The following is a 26,666-nucleotide window of genomic DNA, read 5'->3' as shown; positions in this document are numbered from 1 at the left end:
TGACTTTTACACAAGGCTCATCACTGATACTTTGAAATACCAGTTAATCAGTTTTCCTTAATAAACCAGAAAGAAAACGCAAGACTTTTCTGCTGTGCATGTCCTGCCCCAACATCCCAAAACAGATAGCAGCAACCAAAACGTTGCAGTGTGATCAAAATCACAACAGCCACTTTTAGTCCCCATCCATTTGCCTGCCTGAGTTCTTCTGAAATGAGACTATTGTACCACTTCATCTGGTAGCTTATTCTAAATATTTATCACCTCTGCATGAAAACTTTGCCCCTCCATCAAATTCCTGAACCATTTGACTGACTTTTGTTCTTTTTCCTTGTGCTCTTGCCTTTGTGTGTCTCATGGTTTTGTTGTTTAATTTGTTTCAAAGCAGGCAGCGCTGTGTTTTCGGGCATTTTCTTATTCATTGTTTGAAATTTGGGTGTAACAACAAGGACAATATTTATTGCCCATCCCCAAAGTGTTGATGAGCCCGCACCCGCAATTGTGCTTTTGGAGAGGGAGTTACAGGATTTGGACCAAGAAAGAGACAGTTCAATTAGTTTTCCACATTTCTTGTACTACAAAGTCCCTCTGCATCAAATAAAATTATCCTTTTTCTTTTAAAGTTCTTGCTCCCAGATTATTGATAATAAGTGGGATGAACAGTCATAGGGGTAGTTAAGAATGGAAAGTTGGGGTTACAGTTAGATTAGCCATTTAAATAATAGAACAGAATTGATGGGCTGAGTGGCCACTGCAACTGGGCTTGTATACACTGGAATTTAGAAGGATGAGAGGGGATCTGATTGAAACATATAAGATTATTAAAGGATTGGACACGCTGGAGGCAGGAAGCATGTTCCTGCTGATGGGTGAGTCCAGAACTAGAGGCCACAGTTTAAGAATAATGGGATAGGCCATTTAGAACTGAGATGCGGAAACACTTTTTCACACAGAGTGGTGGATATGTGGAATGCTCTGCCCCAGAAGGCAGTGGAGGCCAAGTCTCTGGATGCATTCAAGAGAGAGTTAGATAGAGCTGTTATAGTTAGCGGGGTCAAGGGATATGGGGAGAGGGCAGGAACGGGGAACTGATTGTGTATGATCAGCCATGCTCACAGTGGATGGCAGTGCTGGCTAGAAGGGCCAAATGGCCTACTCCTGCACCTACTGTCTATTGTTGGCTCTTAGTTATATTCAAAATAGCAAGTTCATGCAGATATTGGGCATTAGAATGGAATTAGTTTTTTCTTTGCTTTTACATAGATGCCAAATCAGTTTTAGAAAAATTTGACCTTGGCCAAAGTTTCATCTCTTGGATCCAATTGCTGTCCCTGTGTCCTACTGCCTCTGTTTTAACCAATTTTCAGAAATCCCAAGTATTTATTCTCAAACGTGGCACCCGCCAGGGATGCCCCTTAAGTCCCTTTCTCTTTGATTTGGCTATGGAACCTCTGGCGATAGCATTTCGAAACTGCCCTGAATTGACTGGAATTTGGAGAGGGGGTGTTGAGCATAAAGTTTCTCTCTATGCTGATGACTTATTACTCTTTCTCTCAAATCCGTCTACATCCTTACCTCTAATGTTTTCACTTCTTGACCAGTTTAGCCAGATCTCTGGCTATAAACTTAATTTACATAAGAGTGAACTTCTCCCAATTAATAAAGAAGCACAAGAACTAACATTTCATGATCTCCCTTTTAAAGTAGTCCATAATCAATTTACTTATCTTGGAATTACAGATTTTATACCTATTTCAATCTATCCCAATTTTTATTCCTAAATCTTTTTTTGATTCCTTAGACTCTATTATTTTGTCATATCTGTGGCAGAATAAGCGCGCTAGAATTAATAAAATCCATCTCCAAAAATCTAAAAAAGAGGGTGGCATGGCTTTACCTAACTTTCGTTTATATTATTGGGCAGCTAATATACGTTGTGCTACCTTCTGGTCTTTCTTCCATGGCCAACCCGAGTGCCCTAACTGGGTGGCGATGGAGCTGAGCTCCACTAAAGAATTATCTATCTCTGCACTTCTTGGCTCTGCACTCCCTAGTAGTCTGCCCAGATCAATAGCTAATTCTCTTGTTAGACACACTTTGCGTATATGGGCTCAGATCAGGAAATGCTATGGTTTCCAGGGGTTTTCCGTTTCCAGCCCTATTGCTCATAATCACCTTTTTTTTTTACCTACTACATATGATTCAGCATTCCAGGTTTGGTATAGGAAGGGCATTAGACATTTTGAAGATCTTTTCATTGATAATCGCTTCGCTTCTTTTCAGCAGCTCTCTGTTAAGTTCAATCTGCCCAATGCTCATTTTTTCAGATATCTCCAAATCCGACACTTTATTGCTCCTTTAATTCCTAACTTCCCTGAAATGCCTGCGAAAAATGCTATGGACCTATTTCTTTCCATGAATCCACTAGGTAAAGGCTTAATATCAATCATCCGAGATAAACTAGTGGCCTTACGACGGGCTCCCATGGATAAAATCAAAATGGCCTGGGAGCAGGATTTAAATATCTCCTTATCTGAAGAGAGCTGGGATTCAGTTCTCAAATCGGTTAACTCAACCTCTCTTTGTGCTCGCCATTGCCTTTTACAGTTTAAGATTGTTCATAGAGCCCATATGTCTAAATCTAAACTATCTCGATTCTACCCTAGCGTTAGTCTGCTCTGTGATAAATGCAAGAGGGGCGTGGCCTCTCTCATCCATATGTACTGGTTCTGTCCTAGCTTGGAGAAGTTCTGGAAAGATGTCTTCACTATGTTATCGTGTATTCTGAATCAGCACCTAGCACCTTAATTGCTCTGTTCGGTTTTTGGGGCGAGACAGATTTATGTCTGGGTCCGACCAAATGCCGAATATTATCCTTTGCCTCTCTTCTGGCTAGACGCTTGATCCTCCTCAGATGGAGAGATGCTGCCCTGCCCACTCATGCTCAATGGCTTAACGACATCATGGCCTGTTTGGACCTCGAAAAAATTCATTATTCAGTTCTCAATTCGGATCTAAAGTTCCATAAGGTCTGGGGACCTTTTATCGAGTACTTTCATAACCTTCCTCTTGACTAGGGTTTTTTTTTCTCTTTGGTCCCTTGCTTTCAGCTCCTTTTTTTTCTGGTAGAAGGCATTATTATCCTCTGTTGCTGAGTGTATTCACAGTCTGGGAGCTTGGCTGTCCTGACTTATACTCTCTATATTGTGTTGTGGTTGGTCTGGAGTTGCTGTTGTTTTTTCTTGTGTTGTGGGGCTTGGGGAGGACACTAAGCTTACTTGTCTTTAATTTAGGTGCTTTTTTTTTGCTAAATTCTCTTCCTTTGTAACATATTGTTATTGTATGCTTAATTTTGCACTGTTTTAATGTTCCTCATTGGGATTTGGGGTTTTTAATTTGTAAAATGTTTTGAAAAACTAATTAAAAAAAATTTTTAAAAAAAGGTGCCAAATAAATAAAAGGGGAAGTTTTGTTTCTGTGCCATCCAGCCAGCTTATGTCATGCATGATTACATCAAGGTAGTCTAAACAAGAAAGGGAGTGCAGATGAAAGAACCTGCACTACAGGGAGACTAACTGGAAGGGCCATGACAAGGTAGATAATGAGATCAGCATGTCATCACTTAGCCTATTTACTGTTTTCGCTTGTACCAAAGATACCGTGGAAAAACTTGTCTTGCTGTAATTAGGCAGTACATAGAATTAGAGCAAGGTAAAACAGTGAGGTCCATTTAAAAGTCTGATAAGTGAGATGGAAGCTGTCATGCTCTCAAGCTTTTACAGGAAGCACCTGAGAAACATTCTATAATGAACAATAAACCAATTGATTGGAATCAAATGACCTTTTCTGGTGCCTCAGGGCTGGGTGTGTCTGCTACCTGTGCTACTCCCCAATCTTGCACTTCCTTCTCTGCCACCTGTCCCAGAGTGCTCCACCCTTGACACTCCTAACATCCTCTGCGCCTGCACGATTTACAAACTCTCTGTCCACTCCACGTTGACAAATTCAGTACTGTGCCAAAGTCTTTGGCACCGTAGTTATTTATTTATGTGCCTAAGACTTTTGCATAGTACTGTACTCAGTGAGTGAATGCCATGAGAATTAGCTTTTTGTAGCAGCAGCAGCATAGCACATTCCCAAACAAGACAGGCACAAAGTTTACAATTTAACTAAGCAAAAATTTTACAAGTATAGCAGAATAAGCACCAAACTAAACATAACACCAGTGCAAGTTGAGAGAGATAAAGACATATATTCTGAAGTAATGTGGAATTTCTCAGGTCACTTCGAGAACCAGCAGGCAGTGGGAAAGAAGCAGTCGTTAAAAATCAAGGTATGGGTGTGTGCTACCTAATGGCAGCAATGAGAAGAGGGCATAGCCTAGATGATGAGGGTCCTTGATGAAGAGTGTCATCTTCCTGAGACATCGCTTCTTGTTCAGTCCCTGATGGTGGGGAGAGATGTACCCATGGTGGCTGAGTCGCACCACATTCACCACATTCCTGGGTACTGGAGTTTTCATCATCGGCTGCGCTGCTTTTATCTGTAGAAGTCTGTAATCTGCTGAATCTCCTTGAACTTCCAAAAGCCTAGGACCTTGACAGCTGTTGGTGAATCAACTAACAGGGGAATGATGATGTTAAATGAGACCTTGAGCTTTTTGACAAGAGAAATGGACCAGTTGGCTTTTCCTTGCTTGTGTTCTGCTCGTGGTACATGTGCTTTTCAATCTCGACAGAGGGATTGAAAGTGTTAGCGATGTCTGGAACAAAGGACGAAAGAGGCTGTCTAGTCCCTCAGGCGCACCCTATTGCTGCCTTCTATAAAAACAAGCCAGTGCATATCATTCAATAACACCAATAAAAGAAGATAATTAATATATTGCTTTTTGAGGCTGCTCCTTGTATAAACATGAATTATTACATTTTCTGTGTTACAGCATAACAAGTGTTGGTATTCAGGTGGTGTTAGGATTAAGTACTGCAGAAAGAGATTGCATTTCTAATTGTGCAGTTGGGTAGTATCTTTTGTAGTTAATTCGCAATGTCAATACATTTCTTGAAATAGTAACCTGGCATTATAGTATTTTATTTAATAAATTTTTCCATTGTACCATTCCAGGTGTGTTCTCAAACTGGACAATGCTGCAAAAAAATGTTTGCAAAACACATGTTTGAGGCCATAGTTCCTCCACAGCTGTTAAAGGGGGATGTTGTTCTTAAAGGTAATGATAATTGTAATAATGCTTAACTTGTGTTAACTTGTGTTTATACCCTGGATGCAGACCATTATAGGAAGGATGTAGAAGCTTAGGAAGGGATGCAGAGGAGATTTATCAGGATGCTGCCTGGATTAAAGGGTATGAGGTACAAGGAGAGGGTGGACAAATTTGTGATTGGTTTGGCAGAGGTAAGGAGAGACTTGGTAAAATTTTATAAAATGGAGAGGCATAAATAGGGTAGTCAGTCAGAATCTATCCTCCTGGGTGGAAGAGTCTAATACCAGAGGGGATAGCTTTGAGCTGGGAGGGGTAATTTTGAGGGAGATATGTGGGGTGAGTTGTTCTACAGAGGCTGGTTGGTGCCTGTAACGAGCTGCTAGGGTTGGTGGTGGTAGAAGCAGATATGATGGAGGTGTTCAAGATGTGCAGAGATGGGTACATAAATATGCAAAGAATGGGGGCATATGGGCCATATGCAGACAAAAGTGATTAATTTAGCATTGTGCTCTGCACAGATATTGTGGACTAAAGGCCCTGACACTGCTGTACTGCTGTATGTTCTTGTTCAACACACTGAATGGCTGTTTTTGAAATTCCAGTGATATTTTACCACTGTAATTTTGGAGAGCACATAAAGTTGCATACCAACGATGCCAATTTTGGAATCCATTCTGACGGCAGGATATATGCAACCCATCCCCTATACATCGAATCGAAATATTACTTCCAAGTCAGGGCAAAGGACTTAAGGACGCATGAGAAATGGAGAGTTGCTATCCAGTTAATGCCCTTTTCAAACCAATCAAAGACGGTAAGATATACCAATTTATCAGGTTTACTTGCAAAGCATATACACTCTGAAAGCACAAGGACTTTTTCCCCAGGGAAAGGGCATCAAGAACTAGAGGGCATACATTTAAGGTAAGAGGGGAAAGATTTTAAAAGGGATCTGAGAGGCATACATGGAGGGTGGTGCATACGTGGAATCGGGTGCCATAAAAGTGGGTGAGGCTGGTGTAATAACTAAGTATTTTGATTGGAGAGGTTTAAAGGAATAAGAGTTCAAACGTGGGCAAATGAGACTAGCGTAGGTAAGTCTCGTGGCCAACGATGGGGCTGAAGGCCTGTTTCTGGTTCTTTCTATGCAGTATGACTATATGACTGTAACACTGCATCCTCCAGTCTCATTTACAGTGGGAATAGTGCTTGTGATCACACTTGGGTTCATGTTTTTCTTTGTTCTTTGTTTCTTTTGGAGTCATACATCACAGATACAAGCAAGCACCAAATTTCTAATCTATAACACTACACAAATCACTTTTTTAAAACTTTCCCCCTCATCTCATCAAAAACCTTCAATCCACCCCCCCCCCCCCACTCCTGATTTTATCAACTAGGGGACAATTTGAAGTAGTCGACTAACACTACCTTGGAATGTGGGAGGAAACCGAAACTTCCAGGGGTAACCCCACAGGAAGGGTGTGCAAACTCCACACAGACAGCACTGAAAGTTAGGATTGAACCCTGGTCTCAGATGCCAGGAAGCCACTGTGCCATCCACAGTGAACCAGTCTGTCCCTGGGGCCAAAGGTACAAAAGACGTAGCATGTGCCTACCTCTGGTCTCAAGGACAACTTCTATCCCACTATTAATAGACTCTCGACCTCACAATCTATCTTGTCACGACCTTGAACCTTATTCTCAGCCTGCACTGCACTTTCTCTGAAAATGTACCGCTTTATTCTGCATTAATATTCTGTTTCTCCTGCACACTACTTCAATGCACCAATGTCACAAATTCAATTGTACCATCTCAGAGAAGTTTGGATGGGCACACACATGGATGAGAGCTTTGGAGTGTTACAATCCCAATAGACCAGGCAGCACAGTAAAAGGGCCGAAGGGCCTGTTTCTGTGCTGTAGTCCTCTGTGACTATGATATGCTTACAAAGTAGTTTTCTACTGGACATGGGATGATAAACAAATTTACCAACATCCCATCTGAGAAGGAAGAAACCGTAGTGGCATAGATGAAAGGAGCAAGGTTTAAGGTGCAGCTTCACCTTCACACTGGCACAAATGAAAACTTTCAGTGCAGCACGTTCTGTGCTTCTGTAACATTCTTAATTCTGTTGCAGGTTTTGAAAAATGAGCATCCCAGAATCTATTTCCGAAAAGCTAACCATTTCAGACGACAGAAGAGAGAATGGATCATTCCACCGTTCGACGTGAGGGAGCACGAGCCGCCATCGGCCCACTCTATTGGCTCTGTAAGTCCCAGATAGAGGGGACAGACAAGTCTGTCACATCACCACCCCCATTCTGTCAGGACACTCGGTCCAAAATCAGAGTCGGGAGGAATATTTTTTAGCCAGAGGGTGGTGAATCTGTGGAATTCGTTGGCATTAATGGCTGTGGACACCAAGGTTACAGGGGAAAGGGAGAAGAATTGGATTGAGGGTGTTAATAAATCTGCAATGATGGAATGGTGGAGCAGGCTCAATGGGCCAAATGGCTTAATTCTGCTCAGATGTCTTATGACCAAAATTTATTTTTTGTGCCAGCGGGGCTGTAACAGAAAAATAAAAATCGTAAATTCCCATAAGCATAAAGTTTGGGAATAATGACATTATGGTGCATGTATACAAGCCATTGGTGGAACCTCACTTGGAGATTTCAGAATAGCTTGGATGAACTGCCAGAGGAAGTGGCCGAGGTGGGTACAATTGGAACATTTGAGATGCATTTGGATAGGTATATGGAGGGTTATGAGCCTTGTGTAGGTAACCAAAGCACCAGGAAGAAACCCACATGCTAGCACCTGAGGTCAATACTGATCCTGGGATAACTGGGTCTGTCAGGTAGCAGCTTTTGTAGCTGTACCCCTGAATCACCTTCCTTAACACAATAAAATTTGCCTTGCACAATTCCATCCGGTGCATTCCACAATGCGTAAGATCTTCCTTGTTGACAGCAGTTGTGAAAGAACCTCTAACAATGGCGCAAGTTCACTGTACTCTGGCGCCCCCATGTGTTCAGACCAAGCATAACAGAGCAACTGCCCTCTGCCTCAACCTCAACCACCAGAGACAGTGCCTGAAGGCCCAGTGCGATCAGTGACAACAGTGGATGTCTATGATCAAGTCCAGATTCAGGATGTCATGGAGGGGAACCAACAACCTTTCCTCTAGGCTGCGGCTCTCCTAATCCACCAAGTTGTGGAGCAGGCCACAGATCAGATAGGAGTCCAGAAGCCGGCTGAAGTCTACCTCAGAACTGATGCCAGCAGACTGCACAAAAGGGGTTTTTAGACAGGAAACAAGTAAAGTGGGATTGATATACATGGAGTGTGGCAACAAAGAAAGTAAGTAATTGGAATAATCTGGCTGAGAACATTGAATGGCCTGCTGTGGTGTGACCCTAGAGCCAAGACTCCACCCACAGAGGAATGTCTTTGGAGAGCCACACCCTTTGACTAGGACAGAACAAAGGACCCAGCCGCCTCAGACGGTTGGCTTGCCACTGTTCTGACAGAGGGGACTTCTGCAAGACTGTTCCTTCACCTCTGCTGGCAACAACAGACCAGTTGGGACTCCACATCGGTCGGACTCCTGCTCGGGAAACTAGGGACTGATAATCAAGCTGACACTCAAATGGAAACAAACAAGTGGGAAAGTGGCGCAGGGTGTTGTGAGCAGACTCTGCGCGGAACAGGTGATCGATCCGAGTAGCTGACTTACAGTGAGACTTGGCAAGTCCGCCTTCATATCCTGGTTGGTGCTCATGGTCTGCCAATTGGACTGGGGTGAAAACCCAATGAGACTGACCATGGCTCCAATGATCTGACGGAGGGCTTCCAGAACCGTGTAGTAAACTGAGGGGCTCGGTCAGAAACAAACTCCTGGGGAAAATGGTGTACTTTAAACGTGATTGCTGACAGGGGTTTCCAACCTGGGGTCCATGGACCCCTCAGTTAATGGCAGGGGTCCATGGCATAAAAAAGTTGGGAAACTCTGAACTAAAGGAGCCTTTGTTGGCTGAGCAAACAATCATGGAGAGAAATTCTAACAGATGGAGAAATGCTCCAATATTGAACCAATTAACATTGAACACAGAACAGCACAGCAACAGGTCCTTCGGTTCACAATGTTTGTACCAAACACAATGTCAAATTAAATTAGATCTCCTTTGACTGTTCATAATCCATTTCCTGCATATCTGTGTGTCTTATCTGACTGAGGCCGGGGCGGTGGCTCCAATCGCCTTTATACCGGGGTCTGTGGGAGGAGCCACAGGAGCAGTCAGCGATTGGGGGGTCCAGACAGGTATATGTAGTTCACCACAGATACAGCATTATGTGTTTGCTTCTACAACCATCCCTGGCAGCTCATCCCAGGCACTTATCACGCTGTAAAAACAAAACTGTGTCCTTTAAACTTTCACCCTCTCATTGTGAATGCATGTCCTCTAGTACTTCACATTTATGATTATGGGGGTGGGGTGGGGGGAAGAAGCTTGGCAATGTATGCCCCTCACATTTTTATCAGGTCTTCCCTTAGTCATTGCTCCTATGGGAGCAACCTTTCCTCTAATTAAGGCAGTATCCTGGTAAATCTATTTTATGCCCTTTCCAAAGCTTCCACATTCTTCCTACAATGGCCTGACTAGAACTACACGTAATACTCCAAGGGCAGCTTAACCAAAGCTTAACCAAAACTTTATGCAGCAGCAAAACGACTTTCTTACTCTTGTATTCAATGAAGGTAGGTAGGTGTGTGTGTGTGTGTTATTAGAATCACTGGTTTTTTTGTATCTGAGGGAACAAAACTTCAAGCACACAATGTGATGAGTTGGGATAGCTATGCACTGGTGTGAGGGAAGAGGTTGTGAAGGGCTCAGAAGGTAAGGAGGAAGAAACAGCTGACAGATTTGGATTTTACAAAATGTGAAAATCATCCAATTCCTTTTCTGGTGGACAAATGCAGATGTCAATCATTCATATACTGTATTAACTATAACAAATCTACTGTTTCTTTAGATTGTCTCTGACATTGAACTTCGTGAAAGATTAACCTATACAATCACAGGCCCAGGGGCAGACAGGCCTCCAGTCGGCTTGTTTGTGATTAATCATAGAACTGGTGATTTAAATATCACAGGAGAAGTGGATCGTGAAAAAACTCCACAGTTCAAGGTAAGTTTCAATCAATCTGGAATAGAACTGTCTATATTGCATGTTAATCCTGTTCAAGTCCAGAGGAAGTAGAGTTTATTGTCCAATGCACAGTACATGAATGCCCAGGTGCAATGAAAAGTTTACAAAAGCACCAGAGACTTGTAGCATCAGATGAACATCATCAATGGAAAAAAAATATGCAAGAAAGAAAACAATTACAACCATTTTTTAAAAAAAAAAATCCATTTTGGTGCAAATTGGTCATGGTGTTGCTGTACTGAAATACAATTAGGGTTATGCTCATTGGTTCAAGAACCAAATAGTTTAAGAGAAATTATTGCCCTTGAACCTGGTGCTGTGGAAGCTCATGCACCTGTACCTCCTGCATAATGGCTGCAAGAAACCAGCTAAGAAAGAAAAGATGCCTGCCTGTAAAACCTCTTAAATGCGTCACATAATGTCAATATTTAACAACTCTCACTGGCTAGCCATGTCATTTCATAAAATCAAGAATCCTGTATCATTGTTCAGGTTTGTCCAGATGAAAATGGACTTTAGAAAGAGAATTTTATTTTTGTTACTTTTTCTAGCATCAGCTAGCCCACCGGGAAATGCCTTTGCATAGTACAATTTTATACAAATGCAAGTTGCATTTATCTCGTAGAGATGCATGAGAAGTGAAAGAGCAATGTTCTAAATTTGGCATCGGGGATTAGTACTTGGTTTATTATTGTCACGTGTACCGAGGTAAGAGGAATATTTTTGTTTGGCCTGTCATTCAGGTAGATCATTCAATGTATAGTGTATTGAGGTAGTACAAAATGGTTCAATTTAATAACAGGAGATACAACCCGAAATTCTTACTCTTCACAAACATCCATAAAACATAGAGAAAAGAGAATGCAGAATACGGTGTGACAATCATAAGGTGCATTACAGGTATACAATAAGGTGGCAGGGTCCTTGACAAGGCAGATTGAGATCAAGAGTTCATCTTTATTACACTGGGAATCCATTCAAGAGTTTGATAACAGGTAAAAGTTGTCCTATTTGTTCTCGCGCATTTGGATCTCCTATCTGATGGGGTGGGGAAAAGTCTGCGATTACGTTGGCTACTGTCGAAAGGCAGTGAGAAATATAGGCAGTCAGTGGCTGCTGTTCATGATGGATTGGGTTATATCTGCAATTTCTTACAGTCTTGGGCAGGCCAGATGCAGTACCAAGCTGTGACGCATCTGGATAGGAGCTTTCCACGGTACATCTGTAGCCATTGGCTCTTTAGGGACATACTAACTTCACTTGGCTTTCTGAGGAAATAGTGATACTAGTGTACTTTCTTGGTTATAGAATCTGCTTGGTTGGACCAAGGGAAGCTATTGGTGATACTTACACCTTCGAAACTGAAGCTCACAACCAACTCTTTCTCAGCATTAATGAGGCAGACGGGATCTGTAATCAGTCCTGCCTCCTGAAGTTAATGACCAGTTCTTCTGTGTTGTTTTGCCTTTTCTTTGTATCTGAGATGCATGGAGGAAAAACTTGAGGAAAATGTGGTATTGTCACATGTATGGGGAGGTATTGTCACATAGGTGGGGAGGCAAGAGACTGGGGCTGAGGGGAAAAAAATGAATCCATCATGATAAAATGGCAGAGCAGTCTCGATGAGCCAAATGGCCTAATTCTGTTCCTATGGTCTTGCTATCACTCATGAGGCTGCTATTATAATGGAAAAGACGGAGTGTAATGGTAAATCAGGAATCCGTGGGTGTGAAACTAATGAACTGTAGCTTGGTGACTAGCAGCACCATATTAGGTTGTGTTGTAGGAAATTCAGTACACTGCAAGCCCCTCCTAATAGCAAGATAATTATATTGAGATAAGCCTTGCATTCACAACTGAGAGGCTAGATTCAGCTTTAACACCTTCAAACTACCACCATTTCACACCAGAGTCAGCTTTTGCAAATGACAAAATGACACAATGAGCCAGAGTACTAGAGGGAGGTAGAAGGATTAGTAAACAGTGTCATGGTAACAAACTTCTCCTTGATGTCAGCAAAACGAGAGGTGGTCTTTGACTTCAGAAAGGAGGTTAGTGCAGGAGCTCCTATCTACAGAGGTCAAGAGGGTGAAAGTTCCCAGGAGTAAATATCATTAAAAGCCTGTGGTGGCCCAGCCACACAAATATCACACCAAGAAAGCTAACCAATGCCTCAAACTCCTCTAGGGTGCTAAAATAATGAGTCTTCACTTGGTATGGTGACTATTCTGCCCAAGACTTCAGAAATTGCAGAGAGTTGATGACACTGCTCAGTTTATCATGAAAACTACTCCTCCATCCACCTGTGTTTACATTTCTCACAGCTTTGGTAAAGCTGTCAACATAATCAAACACCCCGGGCGTTCTCTTTTCTCTCCCCTCCCATCAGGTAGAAGGTGCAAAAGCCTGCAAGTATATATCACCAGGCTCAAACAAGAGAAAATCTTAGATGCTGGAAATCCAAGCAACACACACAAAAAGCTGGAGGGACTCAGGCCAGTCACCAACTATGGGGGAGTGGGAAGTTTCAGGCCCAGACCCTACTGGAGGAAAAAAAAAACTAGGCTCAAGGACAGTTTGTACCCCAGTGTTGTAAGACTATTGAATGGTCCTCTCGTAAAATCAAATGGACTCCAACCTTCATAATCTACCTTGTTATGATCTTGCACCTTACTGTCTGCCTCATTGCACTTGCTATTTAACACTAATAACTGCATTCTGTAATTGTTTTCCCTTCTGTATTACCTGGATGTACTGATATGAATAAATGATCTGTGTCAATGGCATGCAAAATGAAATTTTTCACTGAACCCTAGTGCATCTGACAATAATTAAAAATGACCTATTTTGCAAAGTTGGATGAATATATTTCTTGCATTTTCCTTGATTTGTGATTTATCTTTTATTCCTGATTCAGTTGATAGGACAAGCCTGGAATTCTCGTAATCAACCTGTTGAGAACCCTCTTGAACTTGTGATCAAAGTTCTAGATATTAATGATAATCCTCCGGAATTCATAAAAGAAGTGTTTGAAGGAAGCGTTGAAGAATTATCCCCATTTGGTAAGAACCATGCATTTTGTTTAAAGATAATAAAGGAAATTTGCTCCCTGTTCAGTTGGAAATTAAATTTTCCACTGTGTTGTGGTGACGCAGTGGGTAAATCCATGGTCCTGTAATGCACAGGCTCTGATACTACTATTCCAGACATTCTGATCGAAGTCCCAATTCACCAGTTCAGGAATTTAAATTTTGTTAATAACCTTGTCTCAAAAATGGCCATACAATGATAATGAAATATTGTTAATCCCTGTTTGAAGCTTGTCTCATTTGTCCAAATTTGGTCCATATCCCTCGAACCTTTCCCATCCAGTGTCTTTTAAATGCTGTAATTGTAACTGCCTCTGGCAGTTCATTTAAAAAATACCCACCATTCCTTGTCACTCAGATGCATGAGATTGTGGAAATCTTGAGCAACACGCACAGAATGCTAGAGTAACTCAGCAGGTCAGACAGCACCAATGAAGGGGAAGTAATTAATTGACATTTCAGGCAGAGACCCTTCATCATTTTGGCCTGAACTGTTTATTTCCCTCCATTCTGCCTGAACTGCCATGTTCCTCCAATTTTTTTTTCTACCTTGTCCCACAAATCCTGATTAACTCTTACCCCTGGTATTTTAAGCTTGCCCATCAGGAAAGGGAATCCACTATTCTACATTTGACTCCAGGCCAAAAACCCGATGTACAGAAGAGCACAGAAGTCTGCATGTATTTACCAACCATTTCATACCTATCTATACTAATAGAATTTTCTGGAGTTTGTTCCTTAGTCTTTCTTTGCTTTGATTCAAGTGCTCATCCATATAACTTGTAAATGTAATGAGAGTCCCTACCCCCACCACCTCTTCAGGTAGTCTGTTCCAGACTCCAAACACCCTAAACCTCCCAGCACCTTTGCCTCCTTGCTATAGGTACCCAAGTTATGGGGAAGAACATCCTTCCTGTCTATCCTTCTAACGTGCCTCCTAACTTTGCGCACCAATAAAATGATTCCCTCCATTTTCTGCAAGGAAAATAAACATAGCTAACCAGTCTCTACACACAACTGAAATACTCCATTCCAGGCAATATCCAGATGAGTTTCCACTGCACCTTCTCCAGTGCAATCACATCCTCTCTGTAATGTGCTGACGAAAACTGTACACAATACTCCAGCTATGATCTAATCGATGAGTTTTTAAGTTGTATGATAATCTTCCTGTTCTTGTATACTGTACCCCTGCAAGTGAAGGGAAGGATCTCGTATGACTACCTCACCACCTTCTCTACCTGTTCTACCGCTTTCGGGGATCTGTAGGCTTGTAGACCAAGGTCCCTCTGTTCCTGACTACATCCTGGTGTCCTTCCATCTACTGTCTGTATCTCCCTGTATTAGTCCTCCCTTAGTGCATCACCTTGTGCTTATCAGGATTGAAATTGCATCTGTCTGTCTGATTATTTTACCAGCTCGTCAATATCTGCATTGTTTTTCCTTTTGTACTACTACAATGTATTTGTATACTGAATGTTCCACCTAGATGCCATGTATACAGAAGCTTTTTATTGTATCTTGGTACCTGTGGAAAAAATAAACCAAGATAGGGGTTTAGCATGATGTTCAAAAAGATGATGGTCTCAGTCTGAACCATATCCTACACACGAACTGAGATCCAACTGAACTCACAGAGAGAGCAATCTTGTGGCCTGGTTAAACTTAAGATTAAATGAAGCATTATCAAAAAATCAACATGTAGGTTCAAAGTTGAAGAAGAATCAAAGGGAACCAGATGGAGCTCATCAAGCATCAGAAAGGCAGTGTTGACCCCTTTATTCAATACTTTAATTGATTTTAAAAGATGAATATCCTTTATTTGGCCAAGCTCTGAGGTAAAATTTGTTCAACAACATCCTTGTAAAGCAAAGCAGGAAAGGCATAAAGGCATTCTGGAAATATAATATGCAGCTTCCAGTTTCTCAAATCATCTTTTAAGCATTTAGACTGCATTTAAACCAGTGAGCCTGGTAGGAAGCAGCATTTTCATTTTGCATTTCAAGTTCAAGATTGTTGTCATAGCCATCCATGCACAGGATATAAATGCCATGAAAATTGGGGTTTGGCAGTGTATGTGATCTTGTATAAAGTAGAGAATTTTTTATTGTTTTATTCCAGGTAAATTCGTGATGTCATTGAATGCGACAGATAAAGATGAAGGAGAGAATGCTCAAATTTACTACAGAATTCTGTATCAAGGGGGCAAAGAGGTGTTCGTTTCAAACTCCAATGGACAAATTAAAACACTGGCAAGTGACTTGGACAGAGAGGTGTGTTCTGTAATTCACTGTCTAAGATGTGTTTTAAGCTAACTGACAAGCAATGCATGCTTGCACAGGTACACACACAAACTTAAGCAACATCGTGGAGGGAGATTGACGGGCGATATTTTGGGACAAATTCCTTTGCCTGGTTTCTTAATGAGGGTTTCATAATTCTGTTTAATATCACAGACATATGTTGAGAAATTTATTAACTTTGTGGCAGCACTACAATGCAATAGATAATGTGGGGGGTGGGAATGAATTATATTAAATGTGTGTGTAATGTATATATGTTAAATAAGTAGTGCAAAAGAAGAAATAAAGTAGTGAGATAGTGCTCATGAGTTTAATGTCCGTTTATAAATTGGATGGCAGAGGGGAAGAAGCTGATGGTAGCAATGAGAAGAGGGCACGTCCTAATGATGGATGCCACCCTTCAGAAGCACCGCTCCTTGGAGATGTCCTGGATACTAAGGAGGCCAGTGCCCATGATGAAGCTGACTAATTTTACAACTCTCTGCAGTAGCCCCATCACCCCCATACCAGACAGTGATGTGGCTCGTTAGAATGCTCTCCATGGTACATCTGTAGACATTTGCAAATGTTTTTGGTGACATACCAAATCTCCTCAAATTCCTAATGAAATATAGTTGCAGTCTTGCCTTCTTTATGGCTCCATCAGTATGTTGGGTCTAGATTAGGGCCTCAGAGGCATTGACACCCAGGTCTTTGACCAGGTGCAAAACGTTCGGCTGCTTAACAAGCTACAAGGGTAAGATTATAGCTTGGATAAAGCAGTGGCGGATTGGCAGGATGCAAACAGTGGGGAATAAAGGGAACCTTTTCTGGTTGGCTGTCAGTGACTACTCTTCCACAGGAGTCAGTGTTGGGACCAATTTTTTTTTAAGGTTATATGTCAGTGATTTAGATGATGGAGTGATGGCTTTTGTTGCAAAGTTTGCAGATGATATGAAGAAGGTTAGAGGGGCAGGTAGTTTTGAGGAAGTAGAAAAGTTACCTAAGGACTTGGGCAAATAAATGGTAGATAGAATAGTGTTGGGAGGTGTATGATCATGCACTTTGGTAGAAGAAATGAAAGGGTTGATTATTTTCTAAATGGAGAGAAACTACAAAAACCCGAGGCACATTAGAATGAGTCTGTGGTGAAGAAGACACCTGAAATGTTAGCAATCATTTCAAGGGGACTAACATATAAAAGCAAATATGTAATGTTGAGTCTTTATAAAGTACTGGAAAGACTTCACTTGGAGTATTGTGAGCAGTTTTAGGCCCCTTATCTTGGAAAGGATGTGCTGAAACTGGAGAGGTTCACGAAAATGATTCCAAGATTAAATGGCTTGTTGTATGAAGAGTGATGTCTCTGGACCTTTATCCACTAGAAATCAGAAGAATGAGGGGTGGTCTCATTGAAACCCATTGAATGGTGAATGGCCTTGATAGTGGTTGTGGAGAGGATGTTTCCTATAGTGGGAGAATCTAAGATGAGCGAACATGGCCTCAGAATAGAGGGGCATTATTATAGAATGGAGATGAAGAATTTCTTTAGCCAGAGGGTGGTGAATCTGTGGAATTCTTTGCCACAGGCAGCTGTTGAGGCCAAGTCTATATGTATATTTAAGGCAGAGGTTGATAGATTCTTGATTGGTCATGGCATGAAGGGATAAGGGGAGAAGGCAGGAGATTGGAGCTAAGGAGAAAATTGGATCAGCCATGATGAAATGGTGGAGCAGACTTGATGGGCCAAATGGCCTAATTCTGCTCCTGTATCTTGTGGTCTTAAAAGTAAATAGTCCAACTATAAAATGGGCCATACTCAACTTGGTGCTGGGAAATGAGTCTGGTCAGATAACAGACATTTCAGTGGAAAATATTGCTGGAACAGTGATCACAATTCCTTAAGTTTAAGTAGCTATGAATGAGAGCCATTATGGACTTTGCACAAGAGTATTAAATTGGAGTGGGGAAAATTACACAAGTATTTGGTAGGAACTGGGAAGTGTTAATTGGGAACTGCTGTTTTTGGGCAAGTCAACACCTGATGTGGAGGGTGTTTGAAGACCAACTGCACAGTAAGAAGGAAGAACAAAGCTGTCAAGGTAAAGAAGCATTAGACAAAGAGGTGGGAAATTTAGTCAAGAAGGAAAAAGGAAACAATTCAAAGTTTTTAGAAGATGAGATCAATTCGAGGCCTCGTGGATTATTTTTTTTTAAAAAAATGTCAGAAAAGAACTCGAAGGGAATTAAGAGAGTCTGGAGTTAGCATGACATAACCTTGGCAAGTAGGATGAAGAACTGTAAGGCATTTGAGTGAAAGAAGGTGGCTCGGGAGAGGGTAGGACCACCCAAAGACTGAGCAAACGTGCTTGGAGGCAGAAGATGTGGTATTTTGCATCAGTATTCATCAAGGGAAGATGTGGATAGGAAGATCAGTGTGAAATATGCTCAGGTGTTAGGGCATGTTGAGATAACAGAGGCAACATTTGGTCTTGATGAACATTAAGGTGAATAAATCCTTAGGGGTGTACTCCAGGTTACTGAGAGAGGCAAAATATGAGATTGCTGGGGCTTCAAGCAAATGTTTGTTTTCTCTAGTCACATGGAAAGTATGGAGTGCTGGCAAATCGCTAATGTTGTTCCATTATTCAAGAAGGGAAATGGGGATAATCCGGGAAACTATAGACCAGTTTGTCTTGCATCAGTGATAGGGAAGCTACTGTCTTTGTACTGTACTGCTGCCATAAAACAACAAACCATGTGATTTGCCAGTGGTAATAAACCTGATTCTGATCAGACCAGTCCAATTTGCCTGTGTTTGGTCCCCATTTGGTATTAGAATTGGTTTATTGTTGTCACCTGTACAGACATACAGTGAAAAACTTATTTAATTATATCAGTAGATTAAGGTAGTACAAAAAGCAATAAAAATGCAGAAAAGTTACAGAGAAAGTACAGTATAGACAGCCATTAAGGTTTTGGGCTATGAACTGGAATTAGTTATTGTCACATGTATCAAGATAAAGGAAAAAGGCTTGTCTTGCATATTGTTCATGGATCATTTCATTACACAGTGCATTGAGTTGGTTGCTACAAGGTAAAGCAATAACAGAATGCAAAATAAAGTTCAACAGCTACAGAGAAAGTGCAGTGCAGGCACACAACATGGTGCAAGGTAGGTTATGAGGTCAAGGCCATCTTATTGTACTAGGGAACCATTCCGTGCTCTTGTAAGAGCAGGGTAGAAGCTGTAGTTGAGTCTAGTGATACATGCTACCAACCTTTTGTATCTTCTACCTGATGAGAGGGATGAGAAGTGAGAGTATTCGGTGTGGGTGATGTCTGTTTATATTGATTGCTTATTGTGTTCTACCAAGAAATGTGGGCATGCTGTGTTGGCGCTGGAATGTGTGACGACACTTGCAAGATGTCCCCAGCACACCCGTTTCACTATGTTTCAATGTACATGTGATAACTTCATTACCAACGCAGCTGGTGTAGATGGTCCATAAAAGGAAGGCTGGTTTCCATGATGTTCTGAGCTGTGCCCACAACTTTGCAATTTCTTGTGGTCATGGGCAGAGCTGTTGCCATAATCTCTACCCTTAAGATTCCAGAAGGGCAGCTTCTTGAGTTCTTGGGAACACTCAAGGAAATTAGCGATTAGGTAGCTTTCTGGGTATTCAGAAAGTAGTTCTTAAAACAAATAATGTTACAATCATTTTTTGTCTTGTTTTGATTCAGACCCAAGATTTGTACACTCTTCTTGTGGAAGCCCGTGACCTAAATGGAAAAGCAGAAGGATTGTCCGCTACAGCAAATGCCCAAATCCGGATCCTGGATGTCAATGACAATATTCCTACAACTGAAAAAGAAGAGGTAGGAATCCTGACTATTTCCATTAAAATGTTGTGCTACCACTATTGTGCACACTTGTTTTAATTTTTAAAGGAAAACTGAACACTTTTACAGTTTCTTGTATACAAGAAGATCTTTTGATGAAGTGATCCAAGTGGAAGGGGAGGGATTAGCAAAACCTAGACCCACTGATAAAGGAATGGGAACATATTCTCAAGCCAGGATGGTGTGCAGAAAGTATTGTTTCCTTGTCCTTAATACAGCTTGTGGGTTGTACATACATAGTGGCCCAGGAAAAAGTACACACTCAGGACAACAACTACTTTTTCGGGTTTTAATTCCTTTTTCTGTTTAGATGTTTAAGTGTCAGAAGAGGGTCTTAAAACAAAACGAATGACTTTGTAACGGCAGACCCAATTATAATCTCTGTTTAGCCTTTGATCCACACACTTCACACTTATGTATCCACGGATTGTGTATGCAGTATAAAAATACAAAGAAAATCCCACAAAACTAATACAGTACTAATACGATAGTGGCAATTCTGAAAGAACACAACACAAACAACATTAGAATTCCCCCCCCCCAACCCTGTATCTTATACATAGCAACGAAAAATGTAAGCGAATACATCTCATCTAAGAAGTCCACTACTTTTTAGTACACACGTGCTGAACCCCCGAACGGAGACTAAACATTCACGTTACGCGGTTACATGCACAATCAGTCATGATACAATAAAGTTAGACAAAAGGTACACTTTGGCACAACTTTTGCAAGATATTGCCTGGTAGTTACATTACAGGAAGACTGACCTACTTGGCCGGTGAGGAACTTTGCAAGCCACACTATCCAGCGTCGAGTTCTGTACTGGTGAAAATCTGAAGCATCCACATGTAAAACATGTCAAATTACCAATATTCTCGATTCGCCAACAAGCATAAATTAATTCACATGGATATTGTAAATTAGTGCTCACCTTTCCTCACCATGCCTAGCACCTCTGGGGGAGCTTGATTCCAAAGCCCCACCAGCTCCTGCAACAGAAAGCAAAATGGTCTCCTCGCTACCCTGTGTGTGCTTAATGGCATCACCACCTCTACTTAAAGGCACAGACGACTATTCTAGCATTACCCAGATGATTGCCTGAGTACACTTTTTAACGATGATGAATAGCATTCGATGGTCACCCGGTTACACATGTATACTTATTGATAAATGCTGTGGTTTTTAGAAGAGTTGTCAATATCTCTTTGTACCTCTGCTGTCTGAAGTGGAGAAGATTTCTGCTGGATGAATGAAATTTAATTTACAACTTTGTTTCTTTGTTTTTTTTCTTCAGTATGAGATATCTGTTCAAGAGAATACATTGAGTGATGATGTCCTACGGATCAAAGTGATCGATAATGACCAAGAATTCACAGACAACTGGCTGGGGAACTTTGAAATTATTGAGGGGAATGAGAACGGACACTTCAGGTTCGAAATGGATGAGCAAACTAATGAAGGAATTTTGATACTTCAGAAGGTAACGTTGAAAATCCAGAGACATTGTACTTATCCTGGTATAACGGAGGGAGGATCTTCTTCAGAAGAGCAAGGCTGATGCAAAGGTTGACGGGATTGTCCCATGAGGGATAGTTAAGGATGATTAGCCTATACTTCAGTGCTCTTGAAGGACCAGTTGGTATCTCAAACAGTTATCAACTTAGAATTGAAAGTAAAAAAGAACTGGGCGGCTGCAGAAACTGGAATCTGAAGCAGCAAACGAATCAGCTGGAGGAACTGTGGCAGTGAGCTGTCACTCTTGTAACTGATTTATTATTGTCACATGCACCAAGATACTGTAGAAAAGCTTCTTGTGTGCCATCCAACATGTCACTTCCATACAGAAGTACTCTGAGATAGTGCAAAATGAAAAGCAACAACAGAATATGGTGTTACATTTACCGAAGACGTGCAGACAGACCCATAAAGTGCAAGGGCTATGATGCAATAGATTGAAGGATCATGAGTTCATGTGTCCTGGGAAGTCTGTTCAACAGTCTGATAAAAGCTGTCCTTGAGTTTGGTGCACATTTTCAAACTTTAGTCTACACTTTCTGCCGCTTCAGGAAAACAGTCAATGTAAACAAAAACCCTTCCCACCAGGCAGAGGAGAGTCCATGGAGGAGGGGCTTGTTTTTGTCAGACTGGGCTGTGTCTGCAATCTCCTGCATTGTGTCTCTGGACTTGTACTGTCTGGGTCGGGAGAAGCTCATTGAAACCTGAAATATCAAAAGGCCTAGGTAGAGAGGATGTGGAAAGGGTTTTTCCTATAGTGGGGGGGGGGGGGGGGCGTCTAGGACCAGAGGGCCCAACTTCAGAATATAGCGATGTCCATTTCAAACAGAGATGAGGAATTTCCTTAGCTAGAGGACAGTGAATCTGTGGCACCAGTAAAGCAAAGATTGATAGATTCTTGATTAGTCAGGGCATCAAAGGGAATGGGGTTGAAAGGGATAATAAATCAGCTATGATGAAATGGTAGAGCAGACTTGATGGGCTGAATCACCTAACTTTGCTTCCATTGTCATGGTCTTCTAGTCTTGGGTAGAGCACTTGCTGTAACAAGCCATGATACATCCAGTTAGATAAACAACCAACAATTTGCTGGAAGGACTGAGCAAGTTGAGCAGCATCTGTGGGTTGTAAGGTATCGCTTGTGTCGGGTTGAAACTCTGCATCGGCATGCAAGGTTGTTGCAGTGTAGATCCAGGATTTTGACTTGAAGCATCAGTGATTCCTTTTCCAGCACCAGTGATGATCAACACTCTGAATTCATCTAGCAGAATCTTGCTCTTGATTTCAGCATCTGCAGTCTCTTGTGTTGCCATGCATTAGGATTGGATGCTTTCCATGGGGCATCTTTAAGTATCACTCAAAGTCAATGGGGACATATCAGATTTCCTCAGTAGGCTAAGGAAGTAGAGGCATTCGTGTGCATTCTTGGCATAGTGTCCATGTGGTTGGAGTAGGACAGGCATCTGGTGATTCACACCTCAGAAACTGAAGCCTCAACCATTCTCATCTCAGCACAATTGGTACAAACTGGAATGTGTTCTCAACCATGTATTTAATGTATAAACTAGGAATTGGTAAAGAAAAGATAGCAGTAAAAGTGACATTTTAAAACAAAAACTCTTCTTTACCTGCTAAAAGATTTAAGAGTTGTTAATTTTATTTCATCGTGCAATTAAACAGTGGTGCAAGGACCTTTGGAAAGCAGCCCAAGTTTAATAGCACTGGCTGACATTTGTGCCCAGAGAGCTCAAATCTCGTCTGCTTCCTTGGGAGGCCATTATCTTAAAGAAGGGAAGGGGTTCCAGATCCTATTCTGTGCCAATTGGTCCCTATGTGATTTCCTAGTCATAGTTGCACATTGCTGTTTGTTGTACCTTACTGTGCACAGATTACCTGCAATTATGAGCTTGTAGCAATGCTCAACTCTATTGAGATGAAAAGTTAAATGCTACAAGCTATCAGCATGTCAGGAAGGTCTGGAGAAAACAATGAAAACAGAAGGGACTGTAGATACTGGAATCTGGAACAACAAGCAATCTGCTGGAGGAACTCAGCAGGTCAGGCAGCAACTGTGGAGGGAAAGTGTCAGTTGATGTGTTCATCCGGACTGAATGAATAGAGGAGAAATAACCAGTGTAAAGGGGTGAGGGGGGAGGTGGTGAGGTAAGTGGATCCAGGTGAGGAGTGGCTCAAAGTGGAGTTTATTATCGCGTGCACAAGTACATGTCTGAACAGGTGCAATGAAAAACCTACTTGCAACAGTTTGAGTGGCACAAAACAACATGTAAGCAGCATTCACACGAAAAACAAATTATGCACAATTTCTGCCAGAAAGAATGCAATTAAAACAAAAGAAGTCCATTGTAGTTCGAAATAGTTAGTGTTGCCATACTGAGGCTGTGATTAGGGTTGAGCCAGATGGTTCAAGAAACAAAAGGTTGAAGGATAGTAGCTGTTCTTGAGCCTGGTGATGTGGAACCTCAGGCTTCTGTGCCTCTTTCCTGTTGGTATCTGCAAGAAGATGGCATGGCCTGGATGGTGGAGATTTTTGACGGATGTTGCCGCCTTGAAGCACCACCTCATGTAGATACTACCAACAGAGGGGAAGAATGTGATGTATTGGCGAGAATGCACTACTCTCTGTAGCTGCTTGTATTCCTGTGTATCTGCATTTCTGTAAGAGACCTTGATGCAGCCAGTCACAATACACTCTGATAGTCATTTTAGGGATAGAAGGCTGTTGATGGTGACCAAGGCTAGGAGGTGATAGTGAAAGGGCTGTGGCTGATAGAATCTGATAGTAAAGGTGGAGCATTGAAGCAAATAAGAAGGTGGGGAAGGCTGATGGGAACAATGGAGGGAGGGGACCCAGTGGGTGTGGGAGGGGAGTGTGTGGGTGATGGGCAGATGGAATGGCTAAGGGGGACAAAATAGGTTTGTAAAGTATGGATTGTGAGAGAAGTCTGAGGTTGATCAGGAGAGAGAACGGGACAGAGGGGGTGCAGTGTACTTGAAAATCCTGCTTTCTTGATATCCCTCTTGTCAGCATTGCCATCAGGGAGGAGGACCAGGAGTCTGAACGCCCACACTCACGTTAAGAACAGCTTCTTCCAATCCATAATTAGGTTTCAGAACAGTACACGAAACTGTGAACACTACCTCACTATTCTGCTTTTGCACTTTTTTTTGCTTGCAACAGGCAGCACGTTTTGTCTTGCACAGTGCTGCTGACAGAGCAAGGCATCTCACTTTGTATGTCAGCAGTAATAAACCTGATTGCTGCAGATTCCCAACTTCCTCGACTTTATGTCAGACTTTCAGCATTGCTCTTTATTGAGATGATCTGACTGGGATGCAAAAGGCATCATAGAAATTAGTATTTTTTTTTCTTTTACTCGCTGACTGGGGATTGTGGGGTTTAATTTTGTGTGTGAGCAGAAGAATGTATGTTAGGAATAGGAGTTGGTCATCTGGCCTGCCAAGTCTGCTCCACCATTCAGTAAGATAATGGCTGGTATGACTGTGAACTCAACTCCACCTACCTCCCGTAACCCTTAAATTCCCCTTCTATGCATTAAAATATTGAACTGTGTCTTAAATATATTTAATGAGGCAGCCTCTACTGATTTGCTGTGCAGAGAATTCCACACATTTTCCATTCTCCTGGAAAAGCAATTTCTCCTCATCTCCACCCTAAATCTATTCCCCCGAATCTTAAGGCTATGTCCCCCAGTCTCAACTAACAACTTGGAACCAATGGAGCCTCTCTTGTGTATCCCTTTTGTGGTTTTGTGTGTTTCTGGAAGATTCTGTCCCATTCTCTGGTCCCAAGCAAGTCAATGTCTCCTTATAGACTAGCCCCCTCAACTCTGGAATCAATACTGTGAACCTCCTCTGCACAGTCTTCAAAGTCTATACATCTTTTTTCAAATTTTGCCTTGAGTTGTGGTTGGCAGTGCTCCTCAGTTTACCTGTGAACACTTGTGTTTTCTCATACTCCACAGGAACTGGACTATGAAGAGTCATCAATGAGAAACTTGGTCTTGAAGGTTTCCAACAAAGCAGCTTATCATGCTTCAGTCAGTAGTGCAGGCGGGGGACTTAAACCGATCAAATTAAAAGTTAACGTGAAGGATCAGAAGGAAGGATTTTCATTCAAGCCAACGACGAAGCGAATCAGTGTCGGTGAAAACAAGAAAAAATTCAAAGCTGGTCAGAAGCTTGGAAGATACCCAGCCATCAGTGCGGATACTGGGAAAGAGAGTGAGGGAGTCAGGTACTGTAAAAGTTTCCTACCCATCATAATCTGTGATGTGGTGTCCCTGTGTGACTGGTGTGCTTGAAAGCATTGCTTGTGTGTTTACACTTATGTATGTCAAGGGAAAATTGGTTTATTATTGTCACATAGTCATAGAGCACTACAGCACAAGAACAGGCCCTTCAGCCCATCTAGTTTACATTGGCCTGGCTTGCCTAGTCTGAACTAATTACATCTGAACCATAGCCCTCTGTACCCCTCTTGTCTACGTACCTATCCAAATTTCTCTTAAATGTTCTAATTGAGCCTGCAATCAACCACTTCAGTTGGAAGCTCGCTCCTCACTCACAACATCATCTGAGTGAAAATATTTCTCCTTAGATTATTCACACATCTACCAAGCAGAGTGAAACTGTTTTGCATGCTTTCCATACCAATCATTTCATTACAAAGGTGCATTGAGGTAGTACAAGGGAAGAGTAATAACTGAATTCAGAATGATGTGTTAGTTACAGAGAAAGTATAGTGCAGGCAGACACTGAGATGCAGTGGCCATGACAATATAGATTGAGGTTGAGTCCATTTTATCATACTAGAGGAGGGTTCAGTAGTCTTGTACGAGCTGACAGAAGCCTGGTTATATATCCTTTCAGGCTTTTGTATCTCCTGTCCAATGGGAGGGAGGAGAAGAGAACATGTCTGTGTTGGGCAGGGTCTTTATGTTGGGTGTTTTACTGAGGCAGCGAGGAGTATAGACAGAGTCTTTGGAGGGGAGGCTGGTTTTCTGTGATGTGCTGAGCTGTTATCTACTGCATGTGAGTTTGGGGTGGTGTGAGTACACTTGTGGCAGGTGTGTGTGTGTGCACATGCACTCACAAGATCAGTTACAGAAAGAAAAATCAATGTTCACTATGGTGCCTTTTCCTGTAGGTATGCAAAGGGTTTCGACCCAGCCAATTTCTTCAACATCGACCCCGAGACTTCAGAAATAACACTTGTTAAGACGCCCGATCGTGAAGCTGACTATATTGTCGATGGGAAGTACACAGCAACAGTATTGGCCATAAGTAATGATGGTGAGTGACTGGTGATGTACATTCAGTGTCATTTACTGATGCTGTCCCAAGATTTCCTGCTAGGAAGATTGAGGTGGCAGCCAAAACATTTCAAAAAGTATCTA

General features: G+C 41.9%; 1 protein-coding gene across 2 annotated transcripts in view; it reads left to right on the top strand.

Annotated features, from left to right (window-relative positions):
• The window catches only part of LOC132398169 (cadherin-2-like), a 69,953-nt gene that overhangs the window by 20,376 nt on the left and 22,911 nt on the right, over positions 1–26,666 (top strand). For both annotated transcript variants that reach the window (XM_059977234.1, XM_059977244.1), the window contains exons 2-11: positions 5,122–5,224; positions 5,821–6,032; positions 7,360–7,491; positions 10,260–10,415; positions 13,354–13,498; positions 15,647–15,798; positions 19,552–19,686; positions 21,008–21,193; positions 25,233–25,504; positions 26,417–26,562. In XM_059977234.1, coding sequence (XP_059833217.1) covers positions 5,122–5,224; positions 5,821–6,032; positions 7,360–7,491; positions 10,260–10,415; positions 13,354–13,498; positions 15,647–15,798; positions 19,552–19,686; positions 21,008–21,193; positions 25,233–25,504; positions 26,417–26,562 — 1,639 coding nt within the window. The remainder of the gene's footprint in view (positions 1–5,121; positions 5,225–5,820; positions 6,033–7,359; positions 7,492–10,259; positions 10,416–13,353; positions 13,499–15,646; positions 15,799–19,551; positions 19,687–21,007; positions 21,194–25,232; positions 25,505–26,416; positions 26,563–26,666) is intronic.

Source organism: Hypanus sabinus, chromosome 1, assembly GCF_030144855.1.
Source record: "Hypanus sabinus isolate sHypSab1 chromosome 1, sHypSab1.hap1, whole genome shotgun sequence".
NCBI lineage: Eukaryota > Metazoa > Chordata > Chondrichthyes > Myliobatiformes > Dasyatidae > Hypanus > Hypanus sabinus.
The sequence above is the reverse complement of the archived record's forward strand: the minus strand, read 5'-3'. Positions and strand labels throughout refer to the sequence as shown.